Source organism: Phodopus roborovskii, unplaced genomic scaffold (genome assembly GCF_943737965.1).
Source record: "Phodopus roborovskii unplaced genomic scaffold, PHOROB, whole genome shotgun sequence".
NCBI classification, from domain to species: Eukaryota; Metazoa; Chordata; class Mammalia; order Rodentia; family Cricetidae; genus Phodopus; species Phodopus roborovskii.
The window spans coordinates 1,409,202-1,427,091 of record NW_026125640.1 but is presented as its reverse complement, the minus strand read 5'-3'; the positions used below and the strand labels follow the sequence as shown (position 1 = coordinate 1,427,091).

General features: G+C 40.5%; 1 protein-coding gene across 1 annotated transcript in view; it reads right to left on the bottom strand.

The window, feature by feature from the left end:
• Positions 1-17,890, bottom strand: part of Tspan7 (tetraspanin 7) — a 111,619-nt gene that overhangs the window by 10,422 nt on the left and 83,307 nt on the right. Inside the window, exons 2-5 of the mRNA XM_051177934.1 lie at positions 6,821-7,009; positions 4,095-4,169; positions 2,208-2,303; positions 844-999 (exon numbers count right to left, since the gene is read on the bottom strand). Of these exons, the coding sequence (XP_051033891.1) occupies positions 844-999; positions 2,208-2,303; positions 4,095-4,169; positions 6,821-7,009 (516 nt within the window). The remainder of the gene's footprint in view (positions 1-843; positions 1,000-2,207; positions 2,304-4,094; positions 4,170-6,820; positions 7,010-17,890) is intronic.

Sequence of the window (17,890 nt, the reverse complement as noted above, 5' to 3'; positions counted from 1 at the left end):
AATTATTCAGTAGGTGGCCCAGACAACACAGAACTATGAAGATATTAGAGAACAGAATGCTTTCTTGGTAAGAGAACAAAATTTGCCCCATGGCTGATTCACTATAGGCAAACCCAACAGTACATTCTGCTCCTTTATTTATATAGGGCACTTCTTTAAATGTTTAAGAATGCTGATAGTATTCCCACACAGCTGTACCATGTCTTCATTGTATTCTTTGAAAAGTGTAATCCAGGATCGATTTCCCTTCTCCCTGACTATTGGAAGTTCATGTCTCCCCTTTGTGTTATGAATGGACTTGCACATCTCTTTCCCCCATCCTTTTTTTATTCTCACCATTTCTTTGGGAATCAAGATGTTGACAGTGAGTTGAATTGGAGCTGTTCATTTCTTTTCCTACAACAGTGAAGTCCCTAAAATAAAGGCCGCCCTCCCAGCAGAAGCAGACGCTGTCTGTCAACTCTACTTCCTTCTTCCTGCTAAAGACTGGCACCCAGCTGTGAATAATTTCATGTTTCGATGGTATATTAAGTAGAAGAAAGGCACCCAGAAAGAAGAAAGCAAACCCTCTCTGTCTGACACGGGCATCAAGGTTAACAGAAACCATTTGCTAACCCTTCATAGCTGTGCCTGCTAGCTGCTTGCTGTGGGAGAGCCACGTGAGACCAATTGGAGGCACAGCTTCCTCTTTCAGAAGTGAGCAGCCTCAAGTGCTTCTCCTAGACAAGCAAGCCCCACAAAAAAGAAGTTCAGCTCCCTCCGAGACTACCCTTTCTTGCCTATTTGCCTTAATTTCAGCCTGCAGCACCTGCCTGTCCCACTAGGGCTAGGAGGAAGAGATACCTTCTGGTTCACTTTGGTGGCGGCCACAGTCAGATTGTGCAGATCCAGGGGGTTACAATCAGTTTCATTCATGCAGCAACTGGCGGGGATGCCGTGGTCCAGGAAGTAGGGGCTGCTGCTCCAGTTGGTGTAGTTCTGCACGCCACAGCAGCTCAGCTGTTAACAGGGAAACAAAATGAATTCGAGAGTGCTTGAGCAAACACAGTGGCCTCCTTGCTTCTTGCCCTGAAACTTTTCTAAGAAAAAGAGCAGCCAGACTTCCAATATAGCACACCTACCTTAAGGCATGGAAAAATGGACTCAAGCTCTACCATCAATCCATCCTTTTCTTGGTGCCCATCTGAGCTCACAGAAGGAAGCTGGTTCTGCATTATTTTTTGCTTTTTTACCATCTACACAGTGAAGTACCAGGTATCTGCCCTTGCTAAATGTCACAATCATGTAAGAGTGCAACTAAATACATACATTAATTCCACCCTGAATTCTGATAGGCAGGTAATGTGTACAAATCAGTCAATAAATACCTTAGAGAGGATGATTTATATACAAGATAGAAAAGTGCTGTTGGTAAACTATAGCCTACTACCTGCATGTTTCTGTAAAGGGGTTTGAGAACTGGCCATGCCTGCTTGTTTATGTATTGCCTACTGCCCATGGCTCGCTCCTCTTGTGCCATGGTGGCAGAGTTGGTTGTGACACAGAGTATAAGGACCTCCCCCATAGCCTAAAGTATTTTCTAGTTCTACCTTCTTAGAAAAGGTTTTTGATCTCTCATGTAGAGATTTTGAAAGCAAATGAGATAATAATGTTATTGATTGGTAAATCTGAGTGGATAGTTCTTTACACTTTTGACCTTCCTGGAGTCTGAAATGTCATCAAAATAAAATTTAAAATCTCACTATTTAAAAATTTTAAAAACATTTTCCCCTTTGCAGACTATACCCAGACAGATCCTTAGTTCTTGTTTGGTCCACTCTCCAGCCTTACTATTGGGACGCAATAAGTGGATGCTGCTCTCCTGATTCCAGAGAGCCAGCATTCAGGGATAAACTTTTAGCTAGACTGATACAGACCCACCACCTAGCTCCTTTCTAATGGTTCAGACTTTAAGGACAAATGGGGTATTCTTGGCATGTTTAGCACTTTTACCAATACAAAACAGTGTGCCTTCTTGATGCTAACCTCCTAGAAAACCAAAGCCTGGACAAATGTTCAGAAACAACTCTTCAGAACAGAACTGGACCAAAAGTTAGAGAATGAGAATGAATAGTATATGCAACTGGTCTAACCTACCAACCTAGCAGGCCTAGAGTTCTAAGCCCGGACCATTATATGCAAGCTCCATTCTCAACTCTGAAACTTACGCTGCGCTGAACATGGTCCACTGCCCGGCTTCTCTCATCATTGCCATTGTAGTTCTGCATGGCATCCGTGTAAGTCCTCAGGAAGGTATCCTTGATCTATGGAAGACAAAGGGGAACACAGTTTCAGTCCACTGTGCCAAAACTGACTCAGATTGCTACCAGTTTCTGTCCCAGCACCATTTCCCTGAAATTTTCTTAGGAAGTGCTGACTAGGGAGGGAAAACCCTGTTTTCTGAGACAAAGGAACTCAGAAAAATCACTAAAGATCTAACTAAAGCTGAGGAATTTAAAGTAAAAAGAGTTGGTTTCAACCACCAATTTAGAGGAAACCATGCCTGACAGATGGCACACTGAAATCGCTAGGTGACTTCTGCAAGAGCCATAAGGGTGACTGGCCAAACCTCAGGCATGGTTTTTCTAGTTATTTTTCTTTGAATTGATTCGTACCAAACTTCCTTCCCATAGGCTTCTTTGACTTTATGCAGATAGAATTGTAACAGACAGGCCACCAGCAGGATGGTAAGACTGAGGTTTTCAGCTCCAAAGTGACCTCTGTCTACCTTACTGGAGTGAGACAAAAGCCATCACTCACTTTAACTGTAATGACCAAAGCCAAAAGAAAAGAGACTAAAGGACAAGTGTTGTTCTTGTTAGTATAAAGATAATGAAATCCTTTCTCCTGGTCAGTGAGCACATTTTCCTTTGGGATCACTTTTAAGTTCTATCCCTTTGAAAATCTTAAGAAGGTGAGGTATTATGTATACTACTATGTCACATGGCTTATGGTAAAACTAACCCAATTGATGAGATGCCTCTGAATTAGGAAAAGAGCAAGTGGTAATAATTATCTGGTGGCAAGTTTAAAGCGAAATATGGTAACTATCCAAATTAGGCATATTCCTTGCTAAATTCTGGAAGCAATGTCCATGGGATAGCTGTAAGAGATAGACACTAGCTATTAGGCAGTTATCTACAAGCCAAAGTGGCTACCAGACCCAAATCTGTCACCTCATTTTACTCCTGTGTTGTCTCTCAGGGTAGAGGGTTGTATACAGAATAGGCCTTGTGTCGCCCTGACGACGTATGCCCAAGAAACACAACTGTAACTGCCCAGTAGGAAATCCAGTCTTCTTCTTTTGCAACATCAGTCCAAGTAAATGGTACCAATGTGAGCTACTGTCACCCTGTGAGTTTTGACACTTAGCCACAGTCAACCTTTATTTGTGATCACGATGAGACTGTGAAACTATGTTGAAAAGTGAGAAGAGTGCTTCTGTCAGGGCTTTTGAGGTCATGCCTTTATCCATTTCTCTTCATCTGATCGGAAGAACGAGCAGTCTACCTCTAGATGTAGCATCACAGATTCTGGAGCTTAGCTTTGGCATTTGGGATACTACCCACAGTCAAGGGAAAAATCAGGAAAATAGGGAAAGGAATAGAACATATACAAGGCAGGCTCCCAGGGAATATCACTCAGCATACAAAAACAGGGCCTCAGTCACAATACTGCTCAGCCCATGTGGCGTTATGCCGTCTATTACCACACACCTATCTATTACCGTGTTCCTGGTCTTTATGTGGTATAATCATGTATTTATAAATAAGACAATTATCTCAGCTTGACTCCAGTGTCAGAAATCTTACAGAGTTACACGTGTGCTCTGTGGAAATAGCTACGTTCAAAGGAATATTAAATCCATATTGGAAGTTGTTTCTTTATGAAACAACTGCAGAGAAGGCTCAAGTAAGGATCTACGATGAGGGATGTAAGAGCTTGAGGGAAGTTTCCAGCTAGCCCGTATGCACGCTTTACACATGCCATTCATTTTCAAAACACTTCTTCATAAAGCCTATTAAACTGAGTTGCCCACCACCAAGTATACTTACCTCATGACGAAAGACAAATCCAGAAATGCCAGCTACAAGCTCAGCCAGGAACACCAGGGACAGGAACATGGCATACTGAAAATGGAGCAAGCAAGCACAAAGTTACAAGGCAGGGTTAAGAAGAGGGCTCAGAAGGGCTGGGAAAATCGGTTCATCAGTTAAGAGCACATACTACTCTTTAGAGAACCCAAGTTCAGCTCATAGCACCAATGTCAGGTCACACACACATGCTTCTAGTTCCAGCTCTGAGGGCATCCAATGTCTCTTACCTCTGTGGGCTTTGCACTGCCATGAATATGTGAAAACACAAACACAGACAAAGAACCTGCCTATCACACAGAAACAGAGACATAAATAGACAGACAGACAGACACACACACACACACACACACACACACACACACACACGAGGGGATACAACCTTAAAATGAGGACTTTTTCAGGTTGAGCATCTTTTTGTTAAAGGCAATTAGATAACTCCTTATTATCACTAGAGAAAGTTCAGAAATGTAAATAACTTCCTTGGAATTTCACACATGAGCATCAACATAGAAAACTATCTTTTTCATATGCCCAAACATTTTGGGGTGTGGATGCTGAGGAGAGTTCAGTTGACACTGACGCTGTGCCTATCTGCTCTGACTAATCAGGAGAACCCTGAAAGGGACATCCAATCCAAAGTGCTACCTACTTTCAATATGAAAATATTTACGCTAGAACAAAACACCTGCTCTGCTGGTCACAGGACATAGCTCTGCCCTGTTTGGGAGACTTTTCAACCAATTTCTTCCTAACGGCAAGCTAGCACATGCAAAGTCAATTTATGCAAGTAACTATTGTTTCCTTTTTATACTCTTTGCTGTTCTGGGCATGGACCTTAGGCCTGAGCTGCCACACCAGCTCTGCCAGTTCTATTTTGTAAGTGCTCCAATTACTGGAATAACTTCTTTGCCCCTGGGCATAGGTCTACCTACTTCCAATTTCCATTTGCTAGTATTGGTTCTGCTTTCAGAAAGTAGTATATGTACATTATCTGTTGGTATGTATGAACATGGCCAGGATGCAGAGCTGTGCTGCTGCCAATTTGCATTTGCGCAAATGTCTCCATTTTCTTGGTCACATCTCATAGTAAGGGATTACAAACCCACTTTATGTGGAAGTGCACACTTTTATGTGTTGGCAAAGACCAGAATGTATATAATAGTAGGTACTTCTTCATTATTTTAGTTACCCTTGGACATTGTACCCTCAGCAGGTTCTTGTGGGGATGCTTGCATCTGTGCTGAATGGTATAACCCCTAAGAAAGCAAGTACAAGATACTACTAATAATAATCCCAAGTGTTTCTCATCTATTCTCCCTGCACTTCCCAATTTGAAACATGAACACTCTCTCTATGTCTGTTTCTCTCTCTTTGTATTCACCCAGGCAAACATCTGAGTTCAAGGATGTTGCACAGCACTCTGCATTATGAAGGCTTTTCCCATTTTTCTGACTTTGAAAAACAGACAAAAGGAAGAGGAATGCATTCCTTACAAACAAGTCATATGTCTTAATGGCTTGCTTCTTCACTTATCAAAATGAAATAGAGAAGTTCAGAATGTTTGTAATGATCCTAAATAATGATCTGGATGGACTACACAATGAAACATAACTTACCTATAATATGTACATATGACTTATAAGTATAAAAATATGCATAGGATCATAATAACTCTTCTTAGTGACAGATAATTTAAAAGGAAGCATTTATAAGGAAGCATTGGGTCAAAAATATTTATTTTTGTAAATATTAGCAAAATTCTCAATAAACAGCACAACCACTAAAATATTAAGCATGAGGTTATGATGCCCTAGGTACATAATGTCTCCCTAAACTTCATAGAAACTTCCATCAGAAGTATCATTACTCTGGAGAGTCATATACAAAGCCAACAATCTACCCAAAAGTTCCAAGGGAAGATAACTATCAGAAGGTGGGTGGGAGAAAGGACATCTATCTCTGTATTCAGACATCCTCTTTGGACCTCCATATAGGATCAATTGTTATTGTTCGTAATTTTTTTTTTTAGTTATTAAGGCTAAGAAGGACCATAAGATTCTAATTCTGCTAACAACACAGTAAGAGCCTTTCAACAATCTGTCTTTACCTGAGAATACATCATTGCTCTGTCTACACTACTGTACAGGCCTTGGCAGTGGTCTTAGAAGCCAATTCTTGTTATTGCATTAGCACTCAAGTGAGTTTGTAGCTTAGACCAACTCCCATAGCAACAGGCCAGAGAGTGCATGTGGAGAGAAAAGCATACACAGGCATCCTTGCTTGACAAGAACTTAAGGACATAGAGAGGCCTGTTGCAATGAGATCTTGGTCATGGAAGGCTGCTTATCCCTTGCTCACCAAAGCTGCACATTGCTTGAGGAGATTTCCAAGCCAGAGTTCAAGACTGGCACAGGGCATCATGCCAAGAAGACATTAATTGTCACTGGAATTGATGGCCAGTACTTTGTCAATCTACCTCAGGAAGCTGGGACTATGTTTACTGTGCCAGGCTGTGTCTGGGGTTGAAGGGTGGATTAGTTAAGAGTCTGGTGTAAAGTTAAAATCAATGAATATTGAAATCCTCTTTTGTGTGTGTGTCTTCAAGAAGGGCTACTTAACCATCATTTGGATTTATGGCTTTACAAAAATAACTGAGAAAGCACATTATTCTGAGACATGCTTACCAGTTTCAGCATCCATGGGCTACCACGGCATGTAGCAAAGCATCCAAAGAGGCCAAAAACCACGATAGTGGTGCCGGTTCCGATGAGCACATAGGGAGCATTTGTGGAGTTCTCAGCAATAAGAGAGATATAGGTGCCCAAAGTCAGCTTTCCCCAGACTCCAACAGCCAACAGGATCACCCCAGTGATCTGCAAAAGGAGGAGAAGACAGCATGAAGCTATTGGCAAAAGAGGTAAGAATGAGCATTTGCTTTGTTGCTCTTCTCTTGCTGTGAAAGAGAGACCATGACCAAGGCAACTTATAGAAGAGTCTACTGGGGACTTATAGATCCAGAGGGAGGACATGACCATCATAATGGGGAGCATGAAAGTGGGCATGGAAGGACAGTGCTTCAACAGTAGCTGTCAACTTACATCCTGATCCATAGCACAAGTAAAGAGAGACAATTAAAAATGGCATTGGATTTTGAAACCTCAAAGCCTGGTCCTAATGACACACTTCCTCCAACAAGACCATACCTCCTAATCCCTCCCAACTAGTTCTATCAACAGAGGGAGTACAAATATACAATATTATAACACCCAAATTAATGGGCCATTCACATTCAAACCATCATAGACATAGAGCAATGTGACCATAGTTCAAGAATAAGGCTTCCACGAAGCAAGATGTGCTTGCTGACCGATTCCCTGAACAGCAAAAAAATGTCAGAGACCATTAACCAAAACTGTCACAGAGTAAAGGCACATTGATTGATATGCAATTAGTCCTGCCCCCTACATATCCTGAATGCAGTTTTTATATTAATTGGAAATCAAGTCAATAAAGGGCTATTTAAAAAAGCTGCTTAATGAAGACACTTCTGAAAGACATTCTTCCAGTGTGTGCCCATCTGACACTGAGCTAGGCATGCTACCAGAAAGAATGTTGGCTCCTTTCTTCAGTGGCATATGAGGGCAGAGCATGTCTTAAGGCCATCCTGAACAACCTTTTAAGAACAAGGATATTCTCCTTGTCCATTAGCATCAAATCTCTATGGTCAAAATACTCTACATAGTTTTGAATCCCAACTGATGTGCTGCCTCATATTTTACTCATTATAAAGCAACAGAAGACTCTGAATATTTATCTCTTGGTATTGTTTATAATGCTATTTGTCAAATGTCATCAACCATTCTGACTAAAAGCTTTACAACATGTCTAAACTCTAGGGCTGTGCATTTATCAGGCCCTTACTTAAGGTAGTAGTCTCAGGGCTGTGTGTTAGGCCCTACTTTCCACCCCTTGCATGTTCCAGGCTTCAGCAATTGTGACTAGTGAAGCCATGAGTTGCTTTGTGTCCCCACCAATCCCACAGTTGTCATATCCTTCGACTCACAAATAGCTTCGTGACCTATTCAAAAGTGACAGTTTTCAAATACTACTACTTTCGCTACTGAGGCTAAGTATTTTCCCAGTTTTATCCCACCACATAGCTCAATTTTCCACATTTCAGATCTCAGATTTCTCAGTCTCCCCGAAAGAAGAAGCAAGATGAGAAACTTGAGAAAACCGGCAAAACACACATACACACACACACACACGCACACACGCACGCATGCACGATAAATGACTTTTTGAAAGAAGAAAAGGCATAAAGTAGTGTTAACACTGTGTGTTGTATATTTAGGCTTCTCTTGAACTTTGATAAAATGCGTATGAGATTTGTTATGGTACTAGCTCTCTTGTCTTGCCTTGTCAGTGTGCATAACAGAATTACATGTTATGTGAGAAAGGAGTAAAAATATGGTGCAGCATTGCGGAAGAAGTATTTGACACTAATTTTAAGGAGTTGGTGGGGGGAGAGGCAGTGGAGACTGACTGCCAATGGGAAAGGCTTCTGTGAATTCAAACCAAGAATGCAGATGTTGCAAAGAGTTTCACATCCTCTGCTGACACCTGGTGGTCATTTTAAAAAAGCACTTAACACCAAACAGTTTCCTTAGCCACACTGCCAAACTGAACTTAAACATGGTCTTTATCCACCAGAAACTCCTATGTTACTGGGGGAGTAACAAACAGACTGCGCAGGGAAAATAAGATGACTATCACCAATCTTCCACTCTCAAATTGTCTATAAATAATCCCACAGTCATTAAATTCTAAGATGTTCAACAGCAAGGGAAAGACCTGGGCATGGTACATATGACAGCTAGCAGTGTGTTAGATGGCTACAATGGTAGCCACAGGCAACACACACACAAACACACACAGAGAAAGAGAGACAGAGACACAGAGACACAGAGAGACACAAAGAGAAAGAGAAATGGAGATGTCTGGAAACAGCTCAAATTTATGAGGCACAGAATACCATGAGCATCTATTAATAAAGACTCTGAAACAAGGCTGAATAAAACAATATTAGTAGCATTAGAAAAGGTATATCAGTTATACATTCCAGCATGAATGAACATCTAAGTTCAATATCTACTACAGGAGAAAAAAGGACCCAAACAGTAGATAAGAATTAAAAAATAGCATATGTTACTTTAAAATTATAATGAAACAGAGTCATGGAGAGGTTTGGCCATATGCCACAGTGTTCCTAAAGGCTCCTGGAAGAGACTTGCTAGGCTTCATTTTCATTATAAACTGGATATATGGGAAGCAGGCACCAGACATAAGCCATTCTCCTTGTTCCTATCAGGTCATTCCAGATAATACTGGGCAGGTTCCTTGCCAATTCTGAACCATCTTGATCTTTCTCAGGAGTCCAGAGCCATGTGACACCTTCCCTCTCTGTCAGTGCATAGAGTGCAGATTTGCCCAACCAACATGCTATATGTACACATGCTATGCAAGGTTTGGGTGTGAAAGGTTAAAGTCCTCAAGCCTTCACTCATAAGTCCCTAATACCTAGCTTGGGAGCTCTACCTTCTGAATGAACATGCCTATTAACTCTAATGATGACACGAGTTTCTATTTATCACATCAGCAGTTAAGGAACATTTAAAAAGGGCGACAGGGAATTGTGTTATAGGGGTAGGAGCTACATCTAAGAGCCCTGTCCTAAGATGCTGTATGGGATAGAAGGCACGGTATCCAAGCACTAATAAAAAGAAACACCAAAGGGACAGCAGTCAGAAATCTCAGCTGGATCACATTTTATGTGAAAGCTATGGCTCGAACATCCCGCAGCTTAATTTGTTCTCATATTACTACATACGGAGGTATTGTACACTAGCCTTCTTCCACTCCCATGGCTCTGTAACTCAGAAATATGTATGATGCAGAAAGCCTATGGCAGTTATCAATAGTTAAAATACAGTTCCCTCACATGTCAGATTTTAAGAGAAAAAGTAGGCAAGAGAGTATTCTTGTACTTAATTCTTAGGTGAATGTGTTTGTATGTTTGCTGCAGCATTGGGGACCTTGGGGACTCTAGAGTATACTGAAACGAACCAGACTAGCAGAGAAACAAGAAGCCTCCATTATCTTAGGATATTTTTCTTTAAATTTTGAGAAGTATGCCTGTTATGTTTACAACTTTGCTTTTTTGTTAACTAGTTATGTATTTGTATACCAAGTACACTAAAGTGACTAAGAATTAGCATGTATAAGGATTTCTAGTGGGCTTGGAAACTTACTTGAGAACAGGCAACAAAAAAGGATTCAATGTATTGAAAAGGAGGTATATGCTAGTGTATTACTAGAGGGTTAGGAGTTCTGTAGGAAGTTTTATAAGTTTGAGCAGATCACCAAGGCTTTCTGGGTCTCAGTTCCCTCTCCAGGAAGATCACGATGTAGATAGATCTAGTTTTTCAGTGAAGTACTAACATTCCAATTTGAGAAACCTGAGTCTCAAACGTAGGGTGCTTACTAACTCTACAATAAATTTATATGTGTGAATTTTGGAAAATAAACAAAAGAAAGTTTATACGGTTCTCTTTGTGCTCAACAAACCATTAGCCACAGGATAAGCCAGTCAGTTCATTTCTAGATGGAAAGCTCTGTGTTGATACCTTTCTGTGAGCCATCAAGTTCTTAGATAAGAGAGGGAAGGAAAATGAATATCCATTGAATTACATATATGCTGATATCCCAACATACATATGCTTCTTGGCATAAACATAGCTTTTTTTTTTTTTTTTTACATGAAGATAGTTGTTATCTCAATAGCAATAAGATACTACTACACACTACATTTTTCTAAGTAAGTTTATTTGGCCAATTCAGTTCTTCAGCTTTACTTTGTGCAAGCATAGGCATGCTTGTGTCCATGTAAGTATGTGCATGTGTGTATGTACACCCATGCATTCATGTGCTTGCATGCAATAACACAAATGTGGAAGGAAGCACATGTTGCATGGCTGACACATTATCATTAGAAAGGAACAGGGAAGCTGAGACCTGAGAGAAAAGAGAACACCTTAATTGCTGCTTTGTTCAAACTGAGTTAGAGGACCAGAGCACATGTGGCCCAGGCTCTGATTTCTGTGGGGCTTGCTAGGACCAAAGGCCATATATGTACCGTGTTCAGGAGACAATTTCAAAGATGGGGCTTGAGCTCATGAGTCAGTAATGGTTGAAGGGCTTTGGGAATCATGTTGTCTGGAAACAGAAGAGCAGAGTAGTAAGAAGGCCATGGGGTAGAACATTAGAAAACAATGCTGGAAGATGGAAAATGGTGAGAGGAAACAGAACCAAATAGCCATGCCTGTAAATATGGCTCTCAATATGCAAAGAAGCTATGGAAGTGAGGGATCCCTCCCATCTTAAAGGTGTGTGGGAAACAAAACACCAGCATAGTTCTCTAATTTCCAGGGATGTCCAATAGCAGCTGTGGTACTTTTTCCTTATACATTCTGAAAAGCCTGTGTCTTTTTTATAATTTTCTTTTATTGCTGTTAAGAGTCACTGTGACCAAGGCAATTTATTGAAGAAAGTTTATCGGGAGCTTGCAGTTCTAAAGGGTTAGAGTCCATGACCATCATGGCAGGGAACATGGCAGCAGACAGGCAGGCAGGCATGGCACTGGAGCGGTACGAGGCAAAGAGGGAGAAACACACACACTCGCATGCACGCACGCGCACACACACACACACACACACACAGAGAGAGAGACAGACAGAGACAGAGACAGAGAACTAACTGGGAAAGGAAAGAAATGATCCCCAGTGCCCCAGTGACACGTATCTGCCAATGAGGCTATACCTTCCTAATCCTTCCCAAACGGTTCTACCAAAATGGGGACCAATTATTTAAACATATGACCATATGACCCTATGGGGGGCATTGTCATTCAAACCACTACAGCCCACTAAGACTATATTTTGCATTAAAATATACGATATCACTATATCTATACCAGTTCAATAGACTTCAAATTTCTAGAACAATAGAATAATCAGTCACAATTTCTAACTACTATTTTGATTTTACCAGTGACCATATAGCCAACGTCTATAGAGCAGATTTCTTAATAGGTTACAAATCCTTTTGAAAATATGAAAGAGCTTTAAAAGACACTACAGAGTTGGAAATTCAGTTCTGGATGTGCGTCCAGCATAGACTTCTCATGTGCTTACTGAAGCAGGTGATCATTTCACAGGAAATGGCTCCAGGCATGTTGTAAGACTAGCAAACTATGTTTCTTTTTCTAATTATCTTTTTTTTAAGTTGCAGCCATCAGCTTGCATTAGTCAAGATGCACATATGTGCCTTAGTTTGTCATCTATAAAGTCACAAAACTAGACCCAGTGACATCTGCATGGTCCCTTATAGTGTTTGTTTTGCTTTTGTGTTTGTTTTTACTCTTCTTTGAAGTGTTCAAAGGTCCTCAATGGGGCAAAACTTGCTCTCCAGCCAAGGAAGCAAGTAGGCTGATTGCAGACTTTTACCTCTCTTCCAGTTCCTCCAAATCCAATCCAAAAGTTTCATCTCTGCCATCTCTATAGCAGAACACCTGCTACAGGTTCTACTTCTCCCCATCCCATTTCCCATGATCACACAGACCTTCCCCCTTGAAAACCCCTCCCCTGCTATCTAATACTTTATTTCAGTCTCCAACTCCAGCAGGCATTCCCTGGGGACCATTGGCCAATCTAGTTATAGAAGCAGGTAGATCAGTTACAGATCTTCACCTCTTCCTTATCTTTTCCAAATTCTATCGCCTGCCTTATCCTCAGCTCTGTACCAGACCACTTGCTGAGGCCTCCCTGACCACCTCCAGTGGAACACAAAGATTTCCTCTCTAAACTTTCTTCCCTCAATTCACTGTTTTATCTTAGTGCTGAACTCCAGCAGGCTTTCCCTGGGAGCCCTCAGGCCACCTTAGCCAGGGAAGTGGGCAGGCTAACTGCAGATCTACACATCTCACCCTTCTCCTCCAAATCTAATCTCCCAGTCTCATCCCCAGCTCTGCAGCAGAGCATCTGCTATGGTCTCCTTTCTCTTTGATCCCCATCTCCAGTGGATCATGCGTACCTTCTCCTCCAAACCTCAAAGCACGTGTGAACTCACAGTTTGAGGTAGCATGCACAGGACCACTGAGGTTCCAGACAGGAAAGCAATAGACACATGCACCATCCCTATCCCTGAAGCTATCTCTTATTGACATCTACTTGCAAATACAAATTTAGTCTCCTCCAAGGGAGTCTCACTGGAAGAAGAAACTGTTTTTTTAAGGGCAGGCAGCATGCCCAATAGTAGATGGCCAACAGAAAAATGGACTCAGTGGCATCTTTGGAGACTTCTTGTCTCATCATGTTCTGTGGGGATGTTTTTCCTTTTAATTTTACATTATTATTTTTATTCTATTTTATTTGTATTTTCTTCTGTCTTTACCATAAGGTACTTTGTGTATCTATTATGGATTCCAATTTAGTGGGTTTTTTTTGTTTGTTTTGTTATTTTTGTGGAATTCCTGACTGTACAAATGAGTGGGTCTCTGTTTCTGGTGCCTTCTCTTGGGCCTTTTTCCTTCTGCTTGTTTGTTTTGTCCTATACCAATGTGTGAATTTTATTTTATTTTATCTTATTTTTATTATTGTTCCTTAGAAGCCACATTGTTTGTTGATGAAAGATGGAAAGGGGATGGATCTGAATGGGAGAGATAATAGGGAGGGATTGGGAGGAGTAAAGGGAGGGAAAATTGTAATGAGGGTATATTATGTGAGAAAAAAAATCTATTTCCAGTAAAAGGTGGAAGAAAAGGAGAAAGGAAGGAAGGCAGGCAGGAAGGTAGACAGACAGACAGATAGACCAGCCAAGATCAAGCTAACTGTTTTGTGGATTGCTAACTGCATATGCCAAGGACCTGGACTGAGCCAGCTCTGTATTTAACCTGAAGGGGTGAACTGGAAACATTAGGGAGGAATGTCAAGGGTAGCTCATTGTGAGCTATGTGCCATGATTCTTTTTTATTAATAAGCACTGATGAGTACTTGCAAAAGTTGAAAAGAGGTCTTAGTCATTTGACCTGTTCTAATAGAGAGTGTATTGCTCATCTTCAACTGTCCAGAAACACCCAGGAGTGTAAAAATGAGCCTAAGACTGTCCAGAATGAGCTCACACCTCTGGCTTCATGATGACCCAGATATGTAAATAGAAATCATACAGATGAACTAGGAATTGGAGCTAACAAAGCCACTTACAAGGAGATTTATGTACTTAGAATCTAGGACCAGCTGTAGTGGTTAAAGTGGCAGAAGCTTAATGTTGGGGGAATTCTTTCTATGGTACACCTCCCCCACAAAACTCCTAAGTTGGTCACTTGTTTTTAAAATCTGTTGGTGCAGCTTAACACACAAAGAGGCCACATGAGTGCTAGCAGTACTAAAAGGCTTAGTGACATTGGCAGGGAGCCAACCACCACTGAAGGAAGACTTGTGGGACAAACCACTTCCTGGGCTTCCACTCCTCATGGGACTGGCCTTGTGAGAAGATGATGGCTTAAATCCTACATTAGTAAGAAAGAGACTTCTTAAAAAGTTCATGTCAAATAAGTCTATAATCAAGAGCTACAATGGTATTAATGTGTGTTGAAAATGCCTGTAACCACATGCTTATCCCATTCTTTATTACTGTGTACACATCAAGGTTTTAAGGGTCATGTGAAGGAGAATAGAGATTTTGCCTCTCTGTAGCACTCACTGTCTCAGCCACATCCTGTATCTGATTTTCCAAGACAACATGCCATGCATTCTGTCCTAATATCTGCTCAGCAAAACCACTGCTTGTTCATTATGAGTCCAAATTTTCAATTTGAAAATCAGACACTGTGCCTATAATGCAATGTCCCTCCGAGGCTCGTAATGAGAATTTGACAAATACAGGATGAATCTTAGCAATGCTCTCTTCATGGGCTGCATCCTCAGGAGGTATAAGATGGGAATAAACCTGAATGAACTCACCCTAACAGTTAACCTTATATATGAACCTAATCAATAACCTGTGACAGAGTACCATGCATGCCATGATTATGTCATTAAACACATTACTGTTTTGGCGTTTCATTATTTCCAAAAGGGAGACTGTGTTTTGCATAGTCTTTTTAACATGATTATCATCTCTAAGTTACAAAAATAAAACTTTTTTTCTGAAGATATATACTTATGTACATGTGGAAAAAGAAAAAGAACTCAAACAGTACTCATTCAGTTCCCATACTCTGTGACTGTATATTGGGAGTGTGATGTGGGGGTGGGGTATGTGAAATGGGGACTTCATGTCTTTTTTGAGTGAAACTAGGGCTGGGGAGACATACTTTCAGAAGATCAACTATTAAAAGAGGCAATAACAGACAAAGAAAGTACATGTGCAGAATTCCAAGCAAGATTCTGATAAAACAAAACAAAACAAAAACGGTGAGGCAGAGCTTTCCCTTAATTCACCCCTGGGATAATTGAAAGGGGACAAAACTAAACCAAACCAACCAAACAAAAACCAAAACCCTGGTGATTTAATTAAATTTCCCACAAGTCCATATTTCATCCATATATGATAATACCACCAAGTAAGATATATTGTCCTGCACTGGATGGTAACATTTCCATATCAGAGAATCACTAACATCATGGTGATCCCACAAGATTCTATTGCTGTGACATGTGGATTTCTTAAGTTTGCATACATATACTCCAATAGCACACAGTAAAAAACTGCCCAGCAATATATTTCTCAGGACACATCCCAGTTAAATGCTGAGTGACTATGCAGGGAAAGTTGACACATTGAATACCAACAAACTATTAAAAAACAAAGGATTCTAAGGTAATATGTTATTGGTAAAGAAACAAACAAAAATAAAACAACAAATAGATTGTTTCAGAAAAAAGTAATGGGGCACTCTACCATCTCCACCACTAGTCTCTAGTAGCAGACGTCATCACCTTCTCATTCTACTGTTGTCCCCATATTCCATTCTCAGCAAAGCAGCAAGAGTGATTCCAATGAACCCTACATTCAACAATACCACACCTTTGTTAAAGACTCTCCGGTGGTGTCTCATCTCCTAGAAAAAGAGCTGATGTTCTTATCTGACTGGGAAGGTTTTGCTTGACCTGCAGCTTTCCCTGTTTTTTTCCATGTGGCTTCTTGTGGCTCTTTCCTGGCCTTCCCTGATCCAGCCCCACTGATCTAATCTTAGCTGCCCTTCAAGTTCCCTATTTTACTCTCTCCACATTTACTGTTCCTTCTAGAAGACTTTGGAAACCTCTGGTGTTTTTTTTTTTTTTTTTTTTTTTTTTTTTTTTTTTTTTTTTTGCTCTATAAGTTCTTCCCTAGGAGTGATGTTTCAAACTAAAGCCTTCCCTTCAGTGGAGCTCCTGTTTTGTTTATATCACTGGACTTACCCTGAACACTATTTGGTTTATCTCCAAAAAAGAATCTAAGCTTCAAAAGGACAGGATTTGACTTGCTTTTTGGTTTATTCCCCTGGCCCAAGACAGATTCTGTTTATAGTAAGTGCTATGTATTTGTTAAATGCTAGAATACAGGATGATAGGTAGGTTCTAAGGCCATGAATTATGTTTACACTAGCACCAGACCAAGGAGGCCAAATATGAGGCCTGGCTCTCAGATGACCCATGTCACTGTTTTAACATAAAAACAAAACAACAGAAATAAAAATTATCAAACCTGTGCTTTTGATTCCAGTCCAGTAGAAAGCTTTTGAATGTTTGCTTCAGACCACAAGAGGGACTAAATGAGAAAGCTTGGGGATAGTGGGCCACAAAGGAGAACCAAATGAGAAAGCACAGGAATGGGTAATTCCCACTCATGGAAAAGAAATTTGAAGCTCTAATATCTTTTATCCTCTATAGCGGCTGCAATTAAATGGGTAGGAGCCTAGAGAATGGACAGTGCTTGTACTAGTGAAATTTCACTTTTCTTAAAAATGCATCACCAGGATCCAATGCTGGGCATTATGTTACGGGTTTCAGTGTTTCATCTGACTCAGTCTGCTAGGTGAGCCAAAAAATTTTGCCAACCGGCTGTATAAACCAAAAAAAAAAAAAAAAAAAAATTGCTCTAGGTTATTTATCACTAATAGGAAAACAGGAACACAAAAACTCCTGATCCTCAGTCCTTAGTGTATTCTTTAGCCTGTCTGTAGGACATTCTCCCTTTCCTTCTATTATAGTTCTATATTAATAACTCACAAGACAGTGTGGCCTATCTTGGTACTGATTTATTGTGAAACAACCTTGATAAGTTGACTGCCATCACTAAACATTAAGATCTGCAGGCATGGGCACTAATCTGTTAGTACATACATCTCCAAAAATGAAAACTATATTACAGTTAGATTCTTTAAAAGCCAGGTCAAGGAATAAATATCCTCTTGTATATGTGAGGATAAACTATAGATATTAAACATTATAAGGAGCAGGTGCAACCCTATGGAATAATCAATCTGAAGATTCAGACCACTTTGACATATAAGCAAAAACCAAAGTGTCATGAGTACTGTTTCCCATCAAACATACTCTGGAGGGAAACATGGTAAACTAAAGTACTCTGGTTTGAGCCCTGAGAATAAAAAGAAGGAACCATAGCTGAAATAATGGAAAGAAAACCCTGAATCA